Below are 27,677 nucleotides of genomic sequence, written 5' to 3' on the forward strand. Positions count from 1 at the left end.
AATAATTCCAGGAAATCACTGATACCCCCAGGTACAAAAAGTCACCAAAGTAAAAAAAAAAAACGAACAATTAGAAGACATCATTAAAACTAAGGAAAGCAAACAGGCTGCTCATAAAGACAATTCAACGAACCCAGGCCCTGCCCAGACAACAGTATGTCAAAACTGACATCTCTCCACGGCCCCAATCTGGGCACTTCAGAATTGTGCAGTCATCCAAAGGCCTCGGCAGTCTAAGTCACTCACAGCTTCAGCCAGGTGGAGTTTCCTCAACATCAAAATCTCACACAGGGCTAGGATAACAAAGAAACGAGTGTAGCATTTTATGGGATTCCATTTCTACTGCGATAAGAAAATTTAGTAACCTATAAGGTCAAGTTACTGTTTGTTTCTCTGAAGGCATCTTTCTAAGCCCAGAATAATAGGGAAGAAAATATCATTTATTTAAAATGTGAACATGACAACAACCTTACCTATTCTTTCCTACTTCTCCTATAAACACAAATAACTAGATTCTTTCTGGACAAAACCCCAGGAACCCTCTGACTTCTCCTTTTACAACTACAGGCTCTACTCCACTCTGCAGAATTCGAGAGCCATACCACAAGCAGTGCCACACCATTTTCCCATTGTCAAGAAACAAGCACCGGAACTCAGCATTTATCGATGTCCCAGCAAAGCCCGGGCCTAATTAACGGGCGCATTCATCATACAGCTTGAGTGCAAATGAGCTCGGAGCACCTGCAGCCCTCTGACGCAACATCAGGATGAGGAAGGAGGGAAATGAAGTTGTTTCATTCCCACCCTGACTACAGGCCAGGGCCCTCGTAGCGTATTTCTTTGGGAAAACAATTCCTGAATTATTTTGAGTAACTTGGATTATTAAATCTAACCTGGAAAATTAAATCTAAATATGTTCCTGAGTTGGAGTTTATTTATAAACTACCCTCTACATTAGTATCTTTTTCAAAATGAAAGAGAAACTAAGGAGACCACTGTTCTGAATTTCTAACAATTATTCTAAACCACTCATGAACAATTACAGAGTAACACTCACCCCCAGTGCGAAGAGACGTTCCCAGGGTCGCTGAACTGATTTTCTGGGCAAATAAAGCCACACTTAAAAAGGTTTTCCCTGACCTATCTATCCACCTCTAACACTCAGTATTTAAAGTTTGTTTTACAGAGTAAGAATGGCTTCACTGCACTTTCATGAAACAAAACACATCACTAACAAAACTTTGAACAAAAACGAGGCAGCCCGAAGAGAACTAACTCTGTGAGCCTGTGTGTGGGTGTTGTGGCTGTGTCCCGTCTGTGAGAGGCTGGCCCCTGGAAAGTGATACTCAGCACTCCATTTTCCATCCGCTTCTCGTGGCTCCCAGGGGCGGTCAGATGTTGAGGGCGGCGAAGGTCTTCACCAAGGTGACCTGCGCGTTCCCATCTGCTTCACTCCTGTTGTTGTCCCTGGGGCTGCCCCTGCTCTCCAGGGCTCTGTGGCGGTGCCTCTCCTCCTGCCGTTTCTTCCTTTCCAGCCGCTGCTGCTCTCTCCTCTGTTTGTTTGTGACCTACAGGAGAAGGCGCTGGGCTGAGTGGGCAGGCAGCTCACTCAGGCCGCCACCTGCTGGAGGAGGTGCGGGGCTGACAGACGCAAAGGGCACGGGCTGCTTCTCAGGCTGCTGAGAAGCAGCCTGAGAGACTAATCATGGCTTACTTTGCACCATGGCTGAAATTCACATGTAAGTCTCAATCCTCCTTGCTGCGCTAACAAAATCATTCTGTTCTCCTCATGAACCGATTCAAAATGACCTGAAGAAACGTTAACCCTAATCCAGCAAGAGGCAATGGTGCACCGTGCCAGAAGACACCTTTCTCTATGTAAATTAATGTCCAGGTAATTCTACCCAAATCTGCAGAAGTTTACCGCATCTTTGCCTCTGCCTGTGGCTTCTTATATTATGTGGCAGTGTGAGCACAGAACTTCCTAATAAAGTCTTCAAAATGAGTTCTAATTCAGTAGAATGAATGATGTCATGTACTAGCTGAGAGGGTGAGGGGTGAGGAGGGAGATATACAAACTTTCTGGGAAGCAGCGGACAGATTTATCAAAAAGCCTTAAAAACAATTCACGTACCCATGCCCTTAAACCCGTCACTTTCCCTTTGGGGACTCTGTCCAAGAAAATAATGTAAAAACCAAAGATTCACACACAAAATTTGTTCACTGCAAATGATGGCATTTATGAAAAATGTGGACTAACACGGGTATAAGCTGTGCATACAGTGGTGTTAGGGAAGAAGCAGGCTACGTGTTTGCACGGAGGACAATTTCAGGGTGGACTCTCAACTGTCACTGCACGCCAAACAGGATGAGTGAGGTGTTCGTTCTGCTTCCTGACATGCCTTTATGCATTTCCCAAACCTTCCACAGTAACTAACTACTTCCATGAATCAAAAGAACAACACAACTAAAGTGAATCAAGCCCCCACCCTGCCACAGAATTACGAAGCCCGCCATTGCCTTTCCAACCCCGCCCTTCCTACCTTTGGGAGCTGGTTCTTATTTGCTTTCTTTTCTTCACTTGGGCTGGCCCGTGCCTTATTGTTTTCGGTCCTCCCTTCGTGTAAGCTCTGATTTCCAAAGATTCGGGTGCCACTGCCACCCTCCTCCCATAAAGGGCCACACTGCTTCAGCACTCGGCCACTGGGCTCCAGGGTCTCCTCTGCATCTTCCAAAGAAAGAAAGATCTCTTGTTAAAGCTAAGAATCAAAGATATTTCCATGTGTGATTACTGTGCTAAATGACTCAAAGTACCTGCGTTCCTTGAGACAAAACTGTAATATCAAGTCAATACAGTGGGAAAGAGAAGGGGGAAAAGATTGGTATAATTTAGAAGAGAAATTTTAAAATCATCTATTGATCAGCCTCAAGATCAGCTCCCCACCAGGAAAGTTGTTTCATTAATTAGATAAAGCACTTTTTTTTTTTGAGAGGCTTTTGCTATAGGGCGCATGCGCTCGCCAGAAAGACAGAGAGACAGAAAGCGAGAAATCACCCCGCAGGGGGATGGCCACGCCACAATCCCTTCTCCTCCATTTTCCTCTCGGGATCTTGGGCACGCACATATACTGGGTGTGAGTTTAAGGCACTGGGTCCAGAACTCGAACCACGGTCAACTACATGGGAGTCCAACGACATAGCCATTATGCCAGCTGCTGGGTCCTGAAAAACCACTTTTTAACATGAATTTTTAGGGAGAAATCTTCCATATACACCTATAACCCAGAAAAGAAACAGGCTCTAAAGCTGTGCTGTCCAAGACAGCAGCCACCAGGTACAAATGGCTCTGTACATTAAAATTTAAAAAAATGTAAAATGTAGCTCTCAGGCTCACTATCCACAAGTCATCCATGTGCCAACCTGAACAGCACAGAGCCTGGGTAGTGCTGTTTAAAGTCACAAAGACCAGGGCCAGCAGGTGGCGTGGTGGTGAAGGTGATGGATTCCCTCATAGCTGACAGTGGTTCAAGTTCTGGACCTGGCGAATTAAAAACCAAACCAAGGGCATGTGCATGCATGCCCAAATCCCAAGAGGAGAATGGAGGAGGAGGGACTGTGGTGTGGTCATCCTCTCTGGGGGTGATTTCTCACTTTCCCTCTCTGTCTCTCTCCAGCGAGCATACACACCCTATGACAAAACCTAAAAAAAGGTCACAACGGCCAAGCCACTTACAGCTTTAAAGAAGACACAGCAAATACATAAATAACAAAATACTCATTCACATGGAGAACTAAAATGCCAGGAACAATATATGGCACATAATATCTGAAAATAAGGATTTATTGAAATCATTTTAAATAAATGACTTGAAAAAATAGTAAGATATCATGTCTTTTACTTTTCACATAATTAAACTCAGTTCAAGTTAAAAGGAAAAATTCTGAATTATCATTGGTTAATAAGTGTCAATACTCTAAACATTTCTATCAGATAAACACGTATTTATCTCTCCATTTTACTTCAGTTATGATTTTGGTCTTCTAAGGGAATCTTCTTCTAAAAGGACAGACTTCCTTGACACTCCCTCTCCCCAGCACGCTGTAACCCTACCCCGTTCAGTATTATGATGCCAGTTTACCTACCTGTGCCCACCGTCTCGCAAACTACACTCTTCCTGACACACAGCTGGAACCTAGTTAAAAAAAAAAAAAAAAAAGAAAAAAGAAAAAAGCCTGCCTGTAGAAGGCACTCACTAGGGACTAGAAGGTGGCATGGAGGTTAAGGTGGTTGGATCCCACATGGCCAGTTGCATAGCTCAAGTCTTGGCTTGAAAAACAAGCCAAGTACCAGTGCCCGAAATTCCAAGAGGAGAACATATTGTAATATGGGCATTCCCCCCGGGGGAGGGGGGATGGTGACTCTTCTCTCTCTGTATCCCTTAGCACACATGCCCTATAGCAAAAAAAAAAAAAAAAAAAACTTTTTAACAAAAGGCATTCAATTAACAACTGCTTCATGAATAAATGGCAATATGTTATAAACTGTGACTTGATTAAAAATATTTGGAAAATCACTAACACAATCATTTTGAAGGCTTATAAGTATCAATCATGGACTTACTATATCTTTTCCCTTGGTTCATCTGAAGCATGGCAATTATTGCAGATTCAATATTATAATTTTCAGCTTCCAGGTTCTGGACTATTAAATTAAAATCCTATCCAAGAAACAAAGAAACAGTTCAAGACTCTGGATATACTTTTCTGTCAGCTCTATTTCAACGATCTGACAAACAAAAGATATAAAAGTGAGAACTGACATGAGGTTTCAAGACCTTTTCCATTGCTAATTTTCAATTTGTTAGTTTTCAATGTTAGCCGCTTGTAATAACTACTTAGTATATATTTACAAATGAACTCCCTTTATAAAAACTGCACTTTTACTACTGTAAACACTTGTCAGAAAAAATTTAACTCACATACTTCCTTAGGTTTTTGAGCAGTATTGGGTAAAGTCTTGCACACAAGAGGAGGAAAACAAGCAGGTCTCATCAAGTCCTATCACATAACCTAATCAAAGTACAAATGCGGGAGCCTATTCCAGCCCACCAGATGGCATGCTCAAGTGGCACCACCACACTAGCAGATCAACTAGGCACACAGTGCTGCTTTACGCATCATTACCGCATGATGAAATAAATACTAACTGAACATCCAGTCGCATTGCAAACTTTCTGGACAGCATCTTCCACTTCATCCCTCAAGTCGTCTTCTATATCAGCTCCCTTTGACTTGATCTTTTCTCTTCTATTTGACTCATCTTGATGAAGCATCTGAAACTAAAGGAAACAGAAATAGTCATGGGATTCCAGCAAACCATGTTCAGAATCTTTAACACAGGAAGACACTGTAATCTCGAAACATTCAAACGTATATGGGAAAAGATTAGAAGCAGGGCTGGCCCATAGGACAGCAGTTAACCGCATAGAAAGCAGGATCCCTGGTTTGGATCTCAGCCCCAGTGGCCCAAAAAACATGCCAGCCATATGTGCACCCATGCCCAAAGTCCTGATGGGATGGAGAAATGGAGGAAAACAACTGAGCACGAACACACCCCACTGGGGGATGTGTCTGCTCTCCCTGGCAAGAGCACATGCCCACTGGCAATTTACAAAAAAAAAAAAATCTAAAAACAATCTTGAGAGAATACCAATGACAATGACTAAGCTAAATTTCATCCACACATTGAGAGTCCAGGCCATGACCAAAGAATTTATTTTGATTTTTTTAGATGTTTGCCATAGGGTGTGTGCACTCACTGTAGAGAGAGAGAATGAAAGAGAAAGGGCAAAAGTGAGAAGCCTCACTCAAGGATGGCCATGCCACAATCCCTCTTCCTCCATTCTCGTCTCAGGATTTTGGGCACACAGACACAGGCACCCAGTGTGTTTCTCTCTCTCTCTCTCTCTCTCTCTCTCTCTCTCTCTCTTAAAAAAAAGAGAGAGAGATGTGTTATAAAGCACATGCACTCACTGGAGAGACAGAGAGAAAGAGGGAGAGACAGAAAGCAAGAAATCATCCCCCAGAGTAGGGTGGTCATGCTGCAATCCTTTCTCCATTCTCTCAGGATGTTGGGCACACATGCCTGGTGTGAATTTTAAGCCGCTGGGTCCGGGACACTAACTGCAGTTATGGTTCTGGATGTGGGAGTAAAGTGACATAAGCATTATGCCATCTGCTGGCCCCTGCAGTGGTTTTTTTTTCAAGCCACCGGCTCTAGGACACTAGGACATGAACCGAACCACGGAGTCAGACATATGGGATCCAGCACTTTGACTCCCACACGACTTACTGGCCCAACAGAAGAATGACTTAAAAGGCCCGTGACACAGAATGAACTGGTCAGTAAGAATGGCGTGAGAGCTCCTGTGGTTTCTAGCTACCAACACTTTGGCAGTGACTGCTGACCTGGCAACACACATCTGTCTCAGCTGATTTCCAGTGTGATGTGCTTGGCAAGTGGATCCTCTACACTCACACCAACGAGCCTCCGTAGAAGAACAATACTTGTCTTGAAGAAACATACAAGTAACTCTCAGCTTGCTCCCAGGCCCTGTATGACCATCAACAAGCTGCAGGGTACTGAAGCTGTGGTCCCATCTGACAGCACAGGAGAGTGCAACTCATCTAACATCAGGGGCGTACGGCCACACTCATGGGAGCCCATCAATCCGAATTCTAAAGCTGAAAAGAGCAGTTCACATGGGGTCTATGAGACCTTTAACATCTAAGCCTGAATGAGAATACCCAAACTCAACCACTTCTACTTCCCATAATTCAAGGAAATAAGTAAGTGAGCAAAGACACATTTTCCAATCTTTGACATGTAAAATTATAACTGTAGTCTAGCAGTGTGCAAACACTCTTTAGAATGTTAATATAAAACAATCTATTATAAAATGTACCTTAACAATTTGGCAATGAGCATAAAGGGCCTTAGACCTCCTAGTTTCACAGCTTTGTAATTTAGCCAAAAGAAATAATATAGAAAGAACGCTGGTACCAAACAGTGGTGCAGTGGTAAAATACCAAGCTATACAAGGCAATCCCACCTGGAAAGGTTCCTAGTTCACGTGGTGAGACCTCCCTGAACACGCTAGGCACACAGATGTGCCCATAATTTAGAGCTAGCAGAAGGCTGGGGGTGTGGGGGAGTGACAGCATCAAAACCCTATTGAGGGTGTTGTTTGTCTCTCTCTCTCTCATTTATGGAATAAATAATAAAGCTTAAAAATATATAGAGAAAGAATTTATGAATATGTGCTCATTAACAGTGTTATAGTAATGAATAAGTGGAAACAACCAAAGGATTTACAGTACGAGTATGGCTAAATAACCACTGTAAATTCTAGACTGTTATCTTCATTCCTGTTACAATAAGGAACACAATAAGGATTTCACTATCACCGTTATTATTTAATATTTTATAGGTAACAACCAAGATATAGAATTTACAATTGGGAACCAGCAGTTAGCGTAATGGCTATGTTGCTGGACTCCCACGTAATCGACCACGGTTCACGTCCCAGACCTGGTGGCTTAGAACTCACGCCGGGCACGTGTGCGTGCGTGCCCAAGATCCCGAGAGGAGAATGGAGGAGAAGGGATTGCGGCGTGACCATCCCCCCTGGGGGGTGATTTCTCACTTTCTGTCTCTAATGTCTCTCTCTGTCTGTCTGGCGAGCGCAAGCGCCCTATAGCGAAAATCTCTCAAAAAAAAAAAAAAAAAAAAATTTAAAATTACCCTTTTTTTTGGGGGGGAGGGGTTTTTGCTATAGGGCATGTGCTCTCCAGAGAGACAGAGAGATAGAAAGCAAGAAATCACCCCCCCAGGGGGAGATGGCCACACCACAATCCCTTCTCTTCCATTCTCCTGTTGGGATTTTGGGCACACACACCCAGCATGAGTTTAAGCTACCGGGTCCGGGATTCAAACCATGGTCAACATGGGAGTTCAACAACATAGCCATTAAGCCATCTGCTGGTCCCACAATTATAAAATTTTTTAAAAGTAGTAATCACATTTGCAGATGATATAAGCACCTGAAAGCATTAAGAAAATCAACAAAGATTGCTGGCGAATCATATAACATATCTAGTATCCATGCTAGATGACATCTCAAAACTCTAACAACTCAGAAACAGGAAAACAACACTCCCAGTTTAAAAACAGGCAAAGAAGGGCGAACAGTGGTACAGTGGTGGGGCAGATGTACCCACATGAGAGGTCCCAGGTGCATATTCTGGGCCCCCCCTATGCACATTCACCTGTGTGAGAGCCACGCTGGCTGTGGCTGGGGATAGGTCATGGCAAGAAGACCCTGGAAGACTGCCTCCCTCCTTCCTTCCCTCCTACCTGTCTCTCTCCCTTTCTCTTGAAGGAAATAAACTTTAAGAGAAAATCTGACAAAGAACTTGAATTGACATTTCTCCAAAGATATAGAAATAGCCGAAAAGCACATGAAAAGATGTTCAACACTGTTCATCAATGCAGGCCCAGCTGCAAGGGTACAGCACTCTGTATTGCTGGAAGCCGTATGAAACTGGGCTTTGGTTCCCAGGTCAACCTGTACACACAGGCGTGTTATGCCCTTTATCCTGGCTGGCTGGAATGGGGAGGATCATGGCATTAGACCCTTAGAGAGTGTTTGTTTTTCTCTTTCTCTCTCTCAAGAAATAAACTTAATTAAAAAAAAAGAAAGAAAGAAAAAAAGAAAGAACATATAAATCAAAACCACAAAGTAGTAGGATAGCTGTTAAAGAAAAAAGAAGTGCTGGGGAGAATGTGGAGAAAGTAGAGCCCTCATATATTGATGGTGGTAATGTAAAACAGTTGGTGTTGAGGTTTGGCAGCTGCTCAAAAAGTTAAACTTAGAAATATCGTCTGATCTGGCATAAATATAAGAAATCAAAATCTTTCTCAAAAATATTAACAACAGATCAGACCATGCAGAAGAATTTCTGAGCTTGAAGATAATACCTCCAAAATAGTCTAAGTCATAAAATAGAATTAAAAAATAACCATTAACCGGTCTCCAGGGGCCGGGACCTGAGAACTGCCAGATACCATTACCATATGAAATTAAGCATGGCAGAAGAAGAGGATTATATGTCTGATTCCTTCATTAATGTCCAAGATGATATCAGACCAGAATTGCCAATGCTGAGGCAAATCCGAGAAGCCCGTCGAAAAGAAGAAAAACAACAGGAAGCTAATTTGAAAAATAGGCAGAAGAGTTTAAAAGAGAAAGAACAAGAGAGACGTGACATTGGATTGAAGAATGCACTCGGCTGTGAAAACAAAGCGTTTGCTTTGCTCCAAAAGATGGGATATAAAAGCAGTCAGGCTCTCGGCAAGAGTGGAGATGGTATTGTTGAACCGATTCCTCTAAATGTCAAAACAGGGAAAAGTGGTATTGGTCATGAGACATTATTAAAACGGAAAGCAGAGGAAAGATTAGAAAGCTACAGAAGAAAGATTCACATGAAAAACCAAGCTGAAGAGAAAGCTGCAGAGCAGTTTTGAATGTGACTTAAAAATAAGCAAGATGAAATGAAGCTAGAAGGAGATCTTAGAAGAAGCCAGCGAGCCTGTCAACAGTTAGATGCCCAGAAGAATATTCAGGTTCCCAAAGAGGCATGGTACTGGTTGAAACTTGAAGAGGAGACTGAAGAAGAGGAAGAGGAAGAAAAAGAACAGGATGAAGATGACTGTAACAGTGAAGAGTTAAGTGTACTAGAAAAATTACAGATATTGACTAGTTACTTAAGAGAAGAACATCTGTATTGTATTTGAACAGCGTATGAAGATAAAGAAGAACTATCTTTGAATTGCCCAGGACCAACTTCTGCAGATCATGACTGAGAGATTCCCAAAAAAGTGGAAATGTAAACCATGTTACTGTCTCCTAGAAACAGACAGTTCAGCAGTTGGAATTCCTAAATTTTTTATTCCAGTAAAGAAAGAGGGCCTTTATATAATGTTTTGTTCTTTATACTTTAAAAGCACTTTGTACAATACTTTAAATATAATTGTTCATTAACTTAAAAAAAAAAAAAAAGAAATTCATGGTCTTTCTGGCAAGCGCAAGTGCCCTATAGCAAAAATCTCCCAAAAAAAAAAAAAAAAAAAGAATTTACAATTACACTTTTTTTTTGGGGGGGAGGGGTTTTTGCTATAGGGCATGTGCTCTCCAGAGAGACAGAGAGATAGAAAGCAAGAAATCACCCCCCCAGGGGGAGATGGCCACACCACAATCCCTTCTCTTCCATTCTCCTGTTGGGATCTTGGGCACACACACCCAGCATGAGTTTAAGCTACCGGGTCCGGGATTCAAACCATGGTCAACATGGGAGTTCAACAACATAGCCATTAAGCCATCTGCTGGTCCCACAATTATAAAATTTTTTAAAAGTAGTAATCACATTTGCAGATGATATAAGCACCTGAAAGCATTAAGAAAATCAACAAAGATTGCTGGCGAATCATATAACATATCTAGTATCCATGCTAGATGACATCTCAAAACTCTAACAACTCAGAAACAGGAAAACAACACTCCCAGTTTAGAAACAGACAAAGAAGGGCGAACAGTGGTACAGTGGTGGGGCAGATGTACCCACATGAGAGGTCCCAGGTGCATATTCTGGGCCCCCCCTATGCACATTCACCTGTGTGAGAGCCACGCTGGCTGTGGCTGGGGATAGGTCATGGCAAGAAGACCCTGGAAGACTGCCTCCCTCCTTCCTTCCCTCCTACCTGTCTCTCTCCCTTTCTCTTGAAGGAAATAAACTTTAAGAGAAAATCTGACAAAGAACTTGAATTGACATTTCTCCAAAGATATAGAAATAGCCGAAAAGCACATGAAAAGATGTTCAACACTGTTCATCAATGCAGGCCCAGCTGCAAGGGTACAGCACTCTGTATTGCTGGAAGCCGTATGAAACTGGGCTTTGGTTCCCAGGTCAACCTGTACACACAGGCGTGTTATGCCCTTTATCCTGGCTGGCTGGAATGGGGAGGATCATGGCATTAGACCCTTAGAGAGTGTTTGTTTTTCTCTTTCTCTCTCTCAAGAAATAAACTTAATTAAAAAAAAAGAAAGAAAGAAAAAAAGAAAGAACATATAAATCAAAACCACAAAGTAGTAGGATAGCTGTTAAAGAAAAAAGAAGTGCTGGGGAGAATGTGGAGAAAGTAGAGCCCTCATATATTGATGGTGGTAATGTAAAACAGTTGGTGTTGAGGTTTGGCAGCTGCTCAAAAAGTTAAACTTAGAAATATCGTCTGATCTGGCATAAATATAAGAAATCAAAATCTTTCTCAAAAATATTAACAACAGATCAGACCATGCAGAAGAATTTCTGAGCTTGAAGATAATACCTCCAAAATAGTCTAAGTCATAAAATAGAATTAAAAAATAACCATTAACCGGTCTCCAGGGGCCGGGACCTGAGAACTGCCAGATACCATTACCATATGAAATTAAGCATGGCAGAAGAAGAGGATTATATGTCTGATTCCTTCATTAATGTCCAAGATGATATCAGACCAGAATTGCCAATGCTGAGGCAAATCCGAGAAGCCCGTCGAAAAGAAGAAAAACAACAGGAAGCTAATTTGAAAAATAGGCAGAAGAGTTTAAAAGAGAAAGAACAAGAGAGACGTGACATTGGATTGAAGAATGCACTCGGCTGTGAAAACAAAGCGTTTGCTTTGCTCCAAAAGATGGGATATAAAAGCAGTCAGGCTCTCGGCAAGAGTGGAGATGGTATTGTTGAACCGATTCCTCTAAATGTCAAAACAGGGAAAAGTGGTATTGGTCATGAGACATTATTAAAACGGAAAGCAGAGGAAAGATTAGAAAGCTACAGAAGAAAGATTCACATGAAAAACCAAGCTGAAGAGAAAGCTGCAGAGCAGTTTTGAATGTGACTTAAAAATAAGCAAGATGAAATGAAGCTAGAAGGAGATCTTAGAAGAAGCCAGCGAGCCTGTCAACAGTTAGATGCCCAGAAGAATATTCAGGTTCCCAAAGAGGCATGGTACTGGTTGAAACTTGAAGAGGAGACTGAAGAAGAGGAAGAGGAAGAAAAAGAACAGGATGAAGATGACTGTAACAGTGAAGAGTTAAGTGTACTAGAAAAATTACAGATATTGACTAGTTACTTAAGAGAAGAACATCTGTATTGTATTTGAACAGCGTATGAAGATAAAGAAGAACTATCTTTGAATTGCCCAGGACCAACTTCTGCAGATCATGACTGAGAGATTCCCAAAAAAGTGGAAATGTAAACCATGTTACTGTCTCCTAGAAACAGACAGTTCAGCAGTTGGAATTCCTAAATTTTTTATTCCAGTAAAGAAAGAGGGCCTTTAAAAAATAATAATAATAAATAACCATTAAAAACTGGGGATGAGGACAATGTACAGGAAATTTTAGACACCATTAAGTGGCCAAATATCCACATAATAGGTATTCCAGGAGGCAAAGAGATAGACAAATCCATTTAAAAAATCTCTTTCATGCAATACTATCTGAAAACTTTCTAAATCTAGAGACATAAGAAGACATCCAGATCCAGGAAATACAAAGGACACCGAATATTGGGTCGTCAGAAAAGTCATGACATATTTTTGCATGGAAAAACACGTCCTGACTTTTTCAACACCTAACAGACTCAACATAAGTGGATCCTCTCCAAGGCACATCATTGCCAAAATGGCCAAAATGGCAAAAGACAGAGACAAAGATAATATTCTAAAAATGGCAAGTCTGAGAAGCAGGTGGCATGAGGGTTAAGGTGTTGGATTCCCACATGGCTGACTACAATCTGAGTTCTGAACCGGGCAGCTTGAAAATCATACTGGATACATGTGTGTGCTTGCCCACAATCCTGAGAGGAGAAGGGATTGCATGTGGCCTTTCTCTGGAGAGTGCACGTACCCTATGACAAAAACTTAAACATAATTGTTCATAAAGAGCCACTTATGACAAACCCATCATACTAAATGGGGAAAAGTTGAAAGTTTTCCCACTAAAAATTGAAACAAGATGAGGATGTTCACTTTCTTTACTCCTTTGTTTTTAAAAGATTTATTGATTGATTGATTGATTGATTGATTTTTGCTATAGGGCATGTGTGCTCTCCAGAGAGACAGAGAGAGTAAGAGACAGAAAGCAAGACATCACCCCCTCTCCCCCAGGGAGGATGGCCATGCCTCAATCCCTTCTCCTCCATTCTCCTCTCAGGATCTTGGGCACACACGCACATGTGCCCAGCATGAGTTTAAGCCACCGGGTCCGGGATTCGAACTGCAGTCAACTACATGGGAGTCCAGCGACATAGCCATTATGCCAACTGTTGGTCCCAAGAATGATTTATTTATTTAACTCCATTTCTTGTTATTATTATTTTTTTAATTTGACCAGAGAGAGACAGAGAAAGAAAGGGAAAGTGAAAAAGCAAGCCACCAGGCCCAGGACTCAAACCATGGCTGGCCATGTCAGTATCCAGCACCTTAACTACCATGCCACCTGCCAGCCCCTTCAATATAGTATTTGAAGTGCTAACCAATGCAATCAGATAAGAGAGTGAAACAAGAGGCATTCAAATAGGAAAGAAAAAAATTAAATTGTCCCTATTTGCAGATATGATTATATACACATAGAAAATCTAAAAGAATCCATGAAAAATTCCTTGAAGTAATAAATGAATTCAGTAATGTCACAGGATACAAAAATCGATATACAGAAAATTCTATATGCCAACAATGAATGAGCTGAGGTAGAACTGATGAAAGCAATCCCATTTACGATAACCACCAAAAAAATAAACAAACAAAAAACACCCTACAAATAAATGTAACTGAAGAGGCAAAAGACCTATACAAGAAAAGCTAAAATAACGAAGAAAGAAATTGAAAATCATTCCAAAAAACTAGAAAGACATCCCTCATTCTTAGATTGGTAGAATACAATTAAAATGTTAATTCTACCCAAATTTATTTACAAATTCAATGCAATTCCTATCAAATTACCAGTGACATTCTTCATAGAAACATAAAAAGCAATCATAAAATTTGTCTGGAATCATAAAAGACTCCATATCATCTAGGCCATACAGTGCAAAAAGAATGAAGTTGGAAGCATCTCACTACTCAACCTCAAAAAATATTACAAAGCTGTGATAATCAAAACAGTAAGGTACTGGCACAAAAACAAAGAGACTGATGGAATACATAATCCTGAAATAAATCCAAAAACATTGAGCCAACTGATTTTTGACAAAGAACACAGACAATTCAGTGGAGGAAAAAATAATTATTTTTAGCAAATGGTGCTGGGAAAACTAGGTATCTGACTGCAGAAAAATGAACTAGACCCTCTCTCACCATTAACAAAAGTCAAGTCAAAATGGATGAAAGATCTGAATGTAAAGCCTCAAACTATCATACTACCTGGAAAACACAGGGGAAACACTTTGAGACATTAGAAAAGACTCCTAATCCCCTATTTTGAGACGGTGGGTAACAAGTCCAAAAACAGACAGGTGGGATTACATCACACTAAAAAGCTTTTGCATAGCAAAGGAAACAAAGAGACAGCCAACAGTATGAAATAAAATATTTATAAACTAAATTTCAGGTAAGGGATTAATAATTGGAATACATAAATTTAAGCAGTTTATCTCCAAAAAAAGTAATTCCATTAAATGGGCACTTGATCTGAGTAGACAGCTCTCAAAGGAAGACATAAGAATGCCCAAAGAGTGTATGAAAAAATGTAATCTCTTATCATAAGTGAACTGTAAATCAAAACCACAATGAGCTATCACCTAACCCCTGTAAGAATGCCTATGATTAAAAAAAAAAAAAAAAAAAGGAACAACAACAACAAATGCTGTCAAGATGCAGGAACACTCCTTTACGGTTAATACGACTGTAAATTAGTATAGCCATCATGGAAAACAATACGGAGATTCCTCAAAAATTTACAAATACAATACCATATGACCCATGTGTAATCCCACTCCTGGGTATTTACCCAAAAGACAGGAAATCACTCAGAAAGACATGTGCACATTCAATTTTATCTCCCATTATTTAAACAGCTTAGACATGGAATCACCCTAAGTGTCTAACAACTGATGACTGAATTAAAAATGTGGCATATATACACAATGGGATACTACTGAGTCATAAACAACAATAAGATCCTGTCATTTGATAAAAAGTGGTCGAATTTGGAAGGTGTAATGCTAAGTGAAATAGACTATGAAAGACAAATACTATATGCCCTTGTTCAATATATACCAAATGGAAACAAAGTAGAGAAGACAACTATAGATACCAGAACAGAGGGGGTGATGAGGATAGGAGAAGGGCAGGATAAAAAGTGTTTAATAGAAACAGGAACGAAGGTAGGTACTGTAAATGGGTTGTAGAACAGCATACCAAGGGGGGGGGGGGGGGGGGAAACAGACACTGCTGACCTTATGTATATCTCAAACGTGGTGTTTGGGGACCAGCAGTTGGGGTGTTGGCTATGTCATTGGACTCCCATGTAGCCAACTGCAGTTTGAGTTCCGGACCTGGTGGCTTGAAAAAAAGCGCAAAAAAAAAAAAAAAAACACACCAGGTGCGTGTGTGTGCGTACCCATGATCCCAAGAGGATAATGGAGGAGAAGGGACTGCGGCATGGCCAACCCCTCGGGGAATGATTTCTCGCTTTCTGTCTCTCTGTCTCTGTCTGTCTGTCTGGTGAGCAGACGTGCCCTACAGCAAAAACCTCACCAAAAAAAAAAAAAAGAAAGTCCAAAAGTATAGGCTATAATTAGTTTTCTTTTTTTTTTATTTTTGTCATGTTTTGTTTTCAGTTTTTTTGCTCTAGAGCATGTGCTCTCACCAGAGAGAAACAGACAGAGAGGGTGGGAAAGAGAAATCTCTCTCCAGTGGGATGGCCATGCCACAATCCCTCCTCTATCCTATTCTTGGGATTTGGGGCACACACGCCCACATGTCCAATGTGTTTTCAAGGCACTGAGATTCAAGCCACACAGCCAGTCATGTGGAATCCAGCTGCCTTAACCTCCACCACCACGTGCTAGGACCCTCTGTTGAGTTTTTTAAATTAGTATATCATTAAGTTAATAGATTAAAAGGAAAAACTGACACTTTTATGATGTTGAATCTTCCTAGCTGGTATGTTCAGAAAACGGTCTATCCCCAAATTTTCATGTTCTGAATTAATTTTAAAACAATAATTTTTTTTAATTTATTTATTTTATAGATATATAAGCATATTAGAGAAAGCAAAAGAATGACAGACAATTTTATCTGATATTCTCACCTGAGCTAAAAAAAATTTAAAAATAGAGACCAGCAAATGATGTAACAGTTATCACTGGACTCCTACGTAGTCAACAACAGTTCAAGTCCCAGACTCGGCAGTTTAAAACTCATGCTGGGCGCGTGTGCGTGTGTGCCCAAGATCCCGAGAGGAGAATGGAGAAGAAGGACTGCAGTGTGGCCATCCCCCCGGGGGGTGATTTCTCACTTTCTGTCTCTCTGTCTCTGTCTCGCTGGCATGCATATGCGCCCTATAGCAAAAATCTCTCTTAAAAATAAATAAATACTTATTTATTTTTATTTATTTATTTATTTTAAAAATCAAGCCCACAGATTCTTAAGACCAACTTTCCATTAAAAACCACTACTGGTGGAGAACCAGGCGGGGGTAGGGGGTGAAGCACGGCTACCCCAGCATGTCAAGGCCAGAGGCAGCCCTTGCGATGGACGTGTGTCATGACTCGGAGCCAAAGGACTACCATCTTCACAGACCCCAAGGAGTTGAGCACTGTGCTCAAGCTGAAGTGCATCCTCAAGAGGCTGCCCAACAAACAGCGGCTGTACAAGGATGACCAACTCCTGGATGATGGCAAGACACTAGGCGAGTGCAGCTTTACCAGCTAGATGGCACAGCCACAGTTTTCCGTGCAAATGACACCTCTGAAGCCCTCCGCATCGAGCCCTTCTCCAGCCCCAGACCTGCCCAGGACTAAGGAAACAGCACCAACGAACAAGCTGTACAGTGAGCCCCTGGCCTGTCCTCCAAAAGCCCACTCTCCCCAGTAAAAAAGATCTGGGTGTTAAAACAACAACAACAAAATCACTACTGGTTTTTAGCTCCAAGGCATATAGCACTCAACGTGCAGAGCAGAGAATCTGAAGAAAACCCAGGCCTCACTCACATCAGTCTGCAGATGTGCAGGAGCCTCTGAGTTGTCGTTGATCCTCCGAACGCTGTCATAGTGCTCGCCATACCTGTATGCGATGTGTAACTCCCTCCCGTTACTTTTATCTGTACCGCGAATCTGCAAACAAGAGAGGAGATGCCAGTGAAGATTTGGACAGTGTTAGTTTCTGGTGAGAAATACCCACCAGGATTGCATAGGCTCTGTACAGACATAAACCTGGACTATGACTAGGATACGTCATAAACAATTTCTATATTACCTCCTTCCCACCCTGTAGACATCAATGTGCTTAGTCTGTAACAATATGGAAATAAATCTGTATGAAAACATATTTAAAAACCACAGGCAGATTGAAGTTAAATAAGCTTAAATTTCTGCATCTTTCATACCTCCAACCCCCTCAAATGCATAGTTTATTTCGAGAAGGAAGGCTAAGGGCAGATCCAGATTTGTTGAACTTGAAGCTGAAACAATTGGGAGCCCTCTTTAAGAAAAAGAAAAAATAAATAAAAAAATATAAAACTAGTAGAACCTTTGCCAAGACCTTGAAAGGGAGCCATGCACATAAGGGGCTTGATGCTTATGCTTCATTAGCTTCAAGGTAAATCCATCCTTGTCATTAAAACAAAAATAGCATTTCCCATCAAATTCCACATAGCAAGGAACATTATCAACAGCAAACCCAAATCTCCCATATACATCAATTTCAAAACAAAATCAAATACTACCTTGCTGCACCACCTGGAAGGCACCACTCACACTTTCTAGGTAAAGAGCACCCCCTGGAGCACAACACAAGAACACAGTGCCTGGAATCAAGCAACACAGAGTTCTAAGGTCTGCCGTCTGCCTAGAAGCTCTAACATAATTCCAACACTAGTCCTTAGAAACCCCAGTAACTGTCTGGGACCAGCAGATGGCAAAGTGGTAACGTCACTGGACTCCCACATAGTCGACTACAGATCAAATCCCAGACCCAATGACTTAAAACCCATGCTAGGTACATGTGTGCACCTTCCCCAAATCTGAGAAAGCAATGGAGGAGAAGGGACTGCAGCTTGGCCATCCCCCCTGGGGAGTGATTTCTCACTTTCTGTCTCCCACTGGCAAGCCCTCTTGCCCTATCACAAAAATCTCTCCCACCCCACCCCCCAAAAAGAAAAGAAATCTCAGTAACTATCTCTGTTAAAACTCTAAAACATCAGCACCACCTCCTTGTTTTTACAGAAAGTTGCAGGTAGTAAGACACTACTGTTAAACAGTTATCTGTGGTCTAAAAACACAGCCAAAGTCATGGGACAAACAGGAACACAGTCTCAACACTGGAACTGTGAGAGGTCTCAAAAGTGCAGAATCTGGTTTGTCTGCATAAAAAATAGAGATAGTACCATTTGTCTCCCAAGGAAGAGGGCTGGGGAAAGAAAGAGTTTATTAGCATCTTTGAAAGACAATCCCTAAAGCATTTACAGACTCAGTTATAACATGTACACATTATGAATAGAAAGACAGAACTAAAGGACTAGTCACTTATTAACTGTGATTTTCATAAAGAGATTATGAGCACCTTCACTTTCTACCAAACTCATCTAGATCATGCATAAGAGTAACAACATACACAAACATAGGTTTCAGTATCTCCACACTGTGAGTATAAATAAGCCTACTGATAATTAATGAATGAGTTCTCACCCATTATAGTAGCAACCAATGCCATTTCGTTTCCTTTTTTTTAAGATTTTTGCTATAGGGCATATGCACTCGCCAGAGAAACAGAAAATGAGAAACCCCCCCCCTCCCGGGGGGGGATGGCCACACCGCAATCCCTTCTCCTCCATTCTCCTCTCGGGATGTTGGACATGCATGCATACACACCCAGCATGAGTTTTAAGCTACAAGGTCTGGAATTTGAACTACAGCCCCATGTGGGAGTCCAGTGACGTAACCATTACACCATTTGCTGGTCCCGCCATTTCAATTCTTAAATTTTATAAGAAGCTTTACTGGAATGGGAGGACATGGGGGAATAATGGAAATAAAGTGATTACTTTAAAAATATATACTTTCAATGTTCAGCAATTCATAAAAGAGAACACTGCAGAAATAAATCTGAAAAAAAAAATTAACTATGGGGTGATCTTCTACAACTTTCTGGTAATTAAGAAACTTAAAAAAAAAAAAAAACAGAAACAGTTTTTAAGGGGCCAGCAGGTGGCATGGTAGTTAAGGTACTAGATTACTACATGGCCAACCATGGTTCAAGCCCTGGACTTGGCAGCTTGAAAATCACAAAAAATAAATAGATAAATAAATAAACAAAAGGTTTTTTTTTTTTTTTTGATACTCTAGTATAGAATAAAGGAAAGAATCTATTTTAAAAAGAAAAAAGTTTTTAATAAAGAAAAAGGCAGGCTATGGTTACTGAGCTGGCCCTTAGTATTTTCCTTCAAGATGAGGGTCATTACGCTATATATTCAAATCATTTTGATGACTTCTGCTAAACAATGTATTGAATAAGTTTAATGACAAAACATTGGCACAAACAGCTAACCAATATTCTTGACTCAAGGATCCTTAGAAAGAGAGCACCACTAAAAATATGATAGCTCTCTCTAGTGTACCTGGCAACACTGCACCAAAGAACACACAAAGATACTGTTTCACCCTGCTCATTATACCCTGTAAGTGAAAAGTCCTCACCAACCCACAGAGTAGCTAATCTACTATTTTGTTGTAATTTTGTTAAAAAGACACTGTGTCAGACACATGACTGCATATTCCCACTTATATCACATTCTGGAAATGCAAAACTGGACAGACAAATCACACGGTGGTTATGAGAGACTGGGAAGGGGACTAGAGACTGCAAAGGGCAGGAGGTAACTTTTGTAGCAGTGGGACTCTTCTGCATGTTGACAGAGGTGGTCACGAGATGGTGACAGCAGAACTACACACCTGAAAAGGGTGAATTCTGCTATATGTAAATAATCTGTAGGAAAAAGTATGTAGAACTTTTTTTTTTTTTAATAAGCATAGGCTATGACTAAGCAATTTACAAGGTAGTAGACGCAGGTAACTTATGAAAAAAGGGCACTGTTTCCTTTATGATAATAACATATATGGATTTATAGATGTGTTTAAAATTTGTGTAAAAATATTTGGATATGTATCTTTCCATTAAGTAGGAAAGGGGTTTTTTTTTGTTGTTGTTTTATTTAACTTTATTCATTCATTTATTTATTTCAATTTGACCAGAGAGGGATAGAGTGAGAGAGAGCGAGAAACCAAGCCGCCAAGTCCGGGACTCGAACCACAGTTGGCCATGTAGGAGTCCAGCACCCTTAACCACCAAGCCACCTGCCGGCCCCAAGTAGGAAAGTTTTTATAGTTCAGTGTGTGTGTGAATGCAAGGACCCACATTAAAATATTAACAACAATAAACTCTGGCTAGTGTGACCCTGGATTATTTCTATTTGCCTTGTGCTTTTCTGAACTTTTGCATTTTTCTACAATTGACATGTTTCAACTTCCTAATTTAAAAAAGTTAGAAGTGGGAGATCAGTGAGACAAGTAGGGAGGTGGGGGGCAGTGCTGATAGAAATTGCACTCCCAGCTGTTAGGAGCTGAGCTACGAAGTGAGAAGGAGCCTTTTGAATTCAAGGGGAAAAGGTAAGGGGCCAGCAGCCTGTATATACTTTCAGCACAAACTTTGATCTTCTATACTCCAGAATGTTTGGTTTGCTGGAATATTTGGAAGATTAGGTTAATTTAGGACGGTAAAGGTAGGAAAGGTTAAAGGTCAAACGCACAGCTAAGTCATGGTAGGAGGTGGTGGGGCCAGGGTGGGAAGACTATAACATAAACTTAACATTTGCTGTAAAATCTTATCTGCTGTAGAAAAACCAGTGAAACTGTTATGTATTACTGAGCAGAACATAGCAGAGCTTGACATACTAGGCCATAAAATAAATTTCATTGCTCAAAACATACTTCTTAGCAATGGTTATTACAATAAAGTTGTCTGTTTCCCTCCACCTGAAAATCACAAAAATAGGACTGATTCTGTGGCACAGCATAATGTGCTGTCCAGAAGAAGCTGGGCAGTGGCAGTTCAAATCCCCAGCCCGGTCAGCCTGAACCATGACAGGCATATCACCAGGGCCCAAGATGCAAAGGTCTGAAGGACTAGAGAAGGGAATGCAGCAAGACTGGACCCTGTCAGGGGCGTTCCTCTGTCTCACTCTCACTGGGCAAGCATACAGTTGAGCACAAAAGAAGAAAAAAATTCATTGTGAAAAGCACAAAAACACCTGGGGGTGGGGTGGGGGGGCGATGTGGCACAGTGGTTATGCAGCTAGACTCACATGGGAAAGGGCCTAGGTTTGCATTCCAGGAATTTCCTGGGCACATTGGACATGCCCATTATCCAGGCCAGCTGAGACAGGGGTAGAACACAGCATGAAGACCTTTAGGGCTGCCTCTCTCTCTTTCTCAGGACAAATAAATAAACTTATATTTAAAAAATAATAATAATAGTAAAACATGGGAATGGGCTTACTTCAAAACTAGCATTTATATACACTAATCCTTTAAATTCTCACTTAAATATTTTTATAGAATTATCTAAAGTATTTCCACATTGGCTCTCTCCCGAAATTATCCAATTAACTGACTACTGAATAATATTTAAAGCATTTTAAAAGATTTCTGAATTACTCTCCAGACTCCATATGAAGACTGCACAGGGATTCATTCTAAGCCATCATGAGATTCGGGTCTTTGGCTAGGTTTGCAGTCCAAGTAATTGCACAGTTCAAGCCCCATCATCTTAGGATAGTCCTAAAGCTAATTTATAAGTAAGAGCTTAAGATAAATCCTTGAACAGGTGACCTACCTGCCACAAAGGGGCATTAAGTTGATGAATCACCACATTCAATTGATGATTTCTTGCAAAGGCTACAATTGCATCATTGCCCGCAAAAGTACCAGGCTTTGCCAAACTGGCCACTGCATGGAAACAGGAAAGAAACGTGAAGTCTTTATAAATGAAAAATCCAAATGCAAACATGTTTTGGTATTTATTTAGTTCTAAAAAATGAGGGACAAAAGCATACATCTGAAAAGTCCATTAGCTTTGGTTAGAGTCTAAGAATTTAGCTGGTTGAACAATACACAGATTGCTACTTAGAAAGATGTTTACTACTTATAAAGAAAAGATCCATTTGTTTATTCCTGCAATAAATATTTACTGAGTAGTTCCTTTATGTCTAACTGCATAAAAGACACCGGCAATGTAATGATACAGAGTCGTCATAAAAGTCTGCAATAATGAAGGCTTACTCTGTAAGTTTCAAGCACTATTCTAATCACTTTTCATAGAGTATCACTTTCACTCCTCAAGACAATCCTCTGAACAAGCAGTGTTATGTATGCCTTAGTGATGAGAAAAGTGATGAGCAGAATATTTAATAAGTGTGCCCAAGATCAGAGTCAGTACACAGCAAAACTGAAACTTCACCCAGAGAGCCTGACTCCAAGGCTCGGGCTCTGATGCACTCCATCAAGGAGTTCACGACTTCAAGGGAGAGGGAATAAGACAGGCACTACTGATGCCTAAGTGCTTTGGAAGGGGACGTATAGTAATGAACTTGCCCAAAGGACTTCTGGCCTTTATCCCACGGTCCTGGGAGGTAATTTCTAAATCTGTTCTTTCTAAAGGTGACAGGACCGTTTCTGTTATTCATGATGGGCCTCTCAACCACACCTGACGTCATTCCATGATATCACCCATGTGATATCAGCCTGTTACCGCTTACACAAGCAATCAATAAGCCAAAAAGAACTCTGGACACCGAAGTTGAGGTGAGCATCCTGGCTGACAATACTTTGTACACAGATAATACCCACTGAGAACAACAGAAGCTTTATGTTCACATCTAAAGTGACCACATGGCAAGTGAGGGTTTCAGATCCTTCAATCTTCAGGTATGACTCAACCCCCAAGATCGCTTCTCTCTCTCCACCCGAAACTACTGCATGACCGTCACCGAACATATCCAAGATGGCATTCGGATCACAAACTAAAAACGCATTTCATCCAAAATTATTATTTTTTTTCTTTGCAGAGATTTTTGCTATAGGGCACATGCATTCACCAGAAAGAGACAGAGAGTGAGAAAGTAAGAAATCACTCCCAAGGGGGGGGGGGCCCACACCACAATCCCTTCTCCTCCATTCTCTCAGGATTTGGGGCATGTACATACTCGCTCCCGGCATGAGTTTCAAGCAACCAGGTCCAGGACTCAAACCACAGTCAGCCACGTGGGACAATGCCTCAACCACCACACCACCTGCTGGCCCACCGAATTTTAATTGGGCCAGTAACACTATTCATTTCATATAGCAACCAAACTACAAAATTTTACCTATTTATATACATCTAATTTGTGAACTGTGGTCTGGTAAACTGTGTCTATCCGCTGGACAAAAAGTGATCCCAAGAAGAGGGGCCATCAAAGTTCGGTGACTGTTATAAACCACTCAACAGAAGCTTTGCTGCTGTTGAGTACCCAATGAAATCTTCCCTAGTGAGGAATGGAAAAGCCGTGGGGTCACTGACAGCTTTCCTCCCAGCCTCCTCTTCCTGCTACCCTCTACCTTGCTATCAGTACAGGCAGCAACCTCAGCATAACCCTGGTCTCCTCCCTTTACCCTCCTCACCTCCAGCGAGTCTGTCCATCACACTGCCAAACTGTCTCGGTTTGGGCACCTCACGACCCTCAGCAGCTGCACTGGTGGAGGCCCTTCTCTTCCCTTATCTGGCCAATGCGGACAGTCTTCTAACTAGTCTCCCTTCTCAGTCTTTCTTGCCACCCATTCTCAACATAACACCCAGAGTTAGCTCTATAAAACCCCGGGATGATTCCATCTCTTTCCTGATCAAAGACTATGAGCCTGGATGAAAATGCTATCTGTAAAACAAACATATCAGCACTTGGCGTAATAGATTTTCAGTAAATATTTGTTAAACCAAAATTTAAAAGCTCATTAGAGGAGGTTTCAAAAAGTTCATGAAAAATGAGTATTATGAAAAAAAAAAGCAATAATTTCATTTTTTTACCTACACCAAAATAAACTCATACTTTGGGGCTTGCAGATAGCATGGAGGTTAAGGTGCTGGACTCCCACATAGCCAACTATGGTTCAAGTCCCTGACCTGGCAGTCTGAAGATCGCACTGGATGCGTGCTCAAAAGCTCAAGAGGAGAATGGAGAAGAAAGGACTGCAGCATGGCCAACCCCCAGGGCAAGAGTGTCTTCTCACTTTCCCTCTCACTGTCTGTCTGTCTGTCTGTCTATCTGTCTCTCTCTCTCTCTGGTGAGCACATATGCCTCATGGCAAAAGCCTTAAAGAATTTTTTTTAATTAAAAAATAAACTCGTACTTTAACTCCATTTTCCATAAGCTTTCTGGAAAAAAGTATTTATTTTGTATGTATTTTCTTATTTGGTTTGTGCCGACTAAATACAAGTTATTAAAAACACTAACTGGGGGCCAGCAGGTGGTGCAGTGGTTGGGGGTGCTGGACTCCCACATGGCCAACCACAAGACCTGGCGGCTTACTTTCACGCACACAATGTCGCGGTTTGCTCTCTCTCTTTCTCTCTCTCTCTCTCTCTCTCTCTCTCTCTCTCCCCCCTCCACCCTTTTCGGGTCAAATTAAAATAAATAAATAAATAAATATAAAAATAAAAATCACTAACCGACTTATAAGTGTTGTGTTTGGGTTTGGGGTAAAAAGTTACCTAAACTGATGATTTCTTGGCTTATAAAAGTAATACATGGGGTCAGGAATATATGGATTCCACATAGCCACCTAGGATGTTCCAGTCCTGGATCTGGGGACTTGAGAAATACACCAGGCTATATGTGTGCATACCCAAAATCTCAAAAGGAGAGAGAGATGGAAGAGAAGGAATTGTGGTGTGATCATTCCCTATGGAGAGGTACTTTCTCATTTTTCCTCTGTCTTGAGAGAGAGAGCACTTACACTCTCTGACAAATTTTTGAAAATAATATAAGCATTTGAAAATCAGAAAAACTGGGGCCAGCAGATGGCATGGGAATTAAGATTCTGGACTTCCACATGGCTGATGTGGTTCGAATTCCGGACCTGGAGGCTTGCTTTCTCATCCCCCCCCCCACCCCATTCTCTCTCTGGTGAATTAAAATAATATTAATAATTATAATAATAAATAAAATTAAATATATAATTATTTTTTCAAAAAATCAGAAAAAAACTACAGAAAATCATTTAAAATATCCATAGTCCTACCCTTCCCAGGAAGCTAACATTTATTAACAGCTTCTTTTAATTTCATTATCTAACTTAATCTTCAAAAACCTCTGAGATAAGTGTTTCTTATCATCTCCCTTTCAGAAGTTTAAAGGAAGCAAGTGATTTTTGAAAAATAAATATAGTAAATATAAAAAGTTAGTATTTTCATGTATTTGTTCTACTATCTATGTGCATACACCTTTTTCCTTCTTTTTTTTTTTTTAAATTTACTCTAGTGTGGGACCAGCAGTTAGCGTAATGGCTATGTTGCTGGACTACCATGTAGTCGACCGCGGTTCATGTCCCGGACCTGGTGGCTTAAACTCACGCCAGGCGCGTGTGCGTGCGTGCCCAAGATCCTGAGAGGAGAATGGAGAAGGGATTGCGGCATGGCCATCCCCTCTGGGGGGTGATTTCTCGCTTTCTATCTCTATGTCTCTCTGTCTGTCTGGCGAGCACACACGCCCTATAGCAAAAACCTCTCCAAAAAAAAAAAAATGTTGCTCTAGGGTGCATATACTTGCCAGAGAGACACAGAGAGTGAGAAAGCAGTCCTTGGGGGGATGACCACAGCACCAGCCTGTCTCCTCCATTCTCCTGCTGGGAAAGCAGCCTTCTGGGGGATGACCACACCACCAGCCCATCTCTTCCATTCTCGTCTCGGGATCTTAGGTAGAGACACACACAGACCCAGTCTGTTTCTCGAGCTACCAGGTCTGAGCCTTGAAACACAGCTGGCCATGATGGATCCTGCTGCTCTAACCACCACAGCACTTGGGAGGCCCATTGTACACCTTTTGAGAAAATGGGAGCTGGTTCTGTGATATAGCAGTAATATGCTGCTCAAGAGAAGCTGGACTCCATGAAGTAACTGAGGTTGAATCCCCAGTCAGGTGGGCCTGAAACTTGCCAGGCAGGTGTGTGCACGTCCAAGATCCAACAGACCAGACGACTGGGGAAGGGAACGTGGGATGACCCAACTCTGTGGAGGGTATCCTCTCTCTCTTTCATGTGTGCACACACGTTCTCTAACATGAATAAAGGAAAAAAGTGTTTAAATATGGGAATCAATCTATACAACTATCTTATAGCCTGATTTTCCTATCCCACCAAATAAGAAATCATGGACCACTTTTCAGATCAATTAACATCATCATTGATCAAGGGCATACACATCTAAATCTACTGATTCCCAAACACCTAACATGCTGCCTATTACAGGTAGGCAAATAAATATTTGTCAAATAAATTAATGCCATAATTTATATACCAAACCCATCTGGGAGGGCAGAGGATGCCAATGGGCTTAATTACCCAACACATTATTCCTGAGGAATCCAGTGTCCCACGAGAACCTACCATGCTTCTCAAAAGGAATGTCATCTTCTACAAAGGGTTCAAAATCTTCCCGCTGCTTTATCATGTAGTCCACTGTCTCCTGCCGGTGCTTGAGATGATTTCGCGAGTGTCCCTCCAATTGATCACCAAGAGCTCTGAACAAGCAATTACTATCAAAACAAAAATGTTGGTCAAGGCCTTTCAAAAATGAACTTAGTTCATCTACAATAATGTTTCACGCCAGGCCATCCATGGAAATCTTTCATGCACAAAAGAGAAAGCCTCAACTCTTAACAGTACATGATTCTTCCCAAACCCTGGGTGAGAGCACTGAGGCAGACATGCAACCATATTACCCTCTTGAGAGGCAACAAACAAGGATTCCGTTCCCCCACTTAGCAGCTGGCTGACTCAGTAAAGTCATTACCTCCCTCGGCCTCAGCTGCTTCAACAAGTTTAAGTGATGACACACCAACTGCCTAAACAGGGTCCAGACATTACAGGCGATTCCATACCTAAGGGCTAGGGTCCCCAGATCCCCTTCCAAAGTGATGTCACGTTTACAGCATCTTTTCTGAAACAAGTTCCACCACAGTTGCCTGCCCAACTAATCATTCATTTAACAAAGAGCACCAACAACTGGTCAAGCACTCAGTACAAATAACTGAACTCTGCTTCAGTCCCAG

General features: G+C 41.4%; 1 protein-coding gene and 2 pseudogenes across 1 annotated transcript; 2 read left to right on the forward strand and 1 right to left on the reverse strand.

Annotated features, from left to right (window-relative positions):
• OTUD3 (OTU deubiquitinase 3) lies at window positions 1-27,161 on the reverse strand (the record flags this gene model as incomplete). The annotated part of the gene is given in 7 exon segments (XM_014586542.2): window positions 1-1,568; window positions 2,544-2,728; window positions 4,622-4,718; window positions 5,208-5,339; window positions 17,314-17,436; window positions 22,211-22,323; window positions 27,013-27,161. Coding segments are annotated over 7 exon segments (976 nt in total), but the record flags the coding sequence as incomplete, so codon positions are not given.
• LOC102503048 (G patch domain-containing protein 11-like) lies at window positions 9,109-10,034 on the forward strand (annotated as a pseudogene).
• LOC102502619 (G patch domain-containing protein 11-like) lies at window positions 11,512-12,429 on the forward strand (annotated as a pseudogene).
• Window positions 27,162-27,677: the final 516 nt, after the last annotated feature.

This window comes from Tupaia chinensis, unplaced genomic scaffold (assembly GCF_000334495.1).
Source record: "Tupaia chinensis unplaced genomic scaffold, TupChi_1.0 Scaffold000146_1, whole genome shotgun sequence".
In the NCBI taxonomy this organism is placed as follows: Eukaryota; Metazoa; Chordata; class Mammalia; order Scandentia; family Tupaiidae; genus Tupaia; species Tupaia belangeri.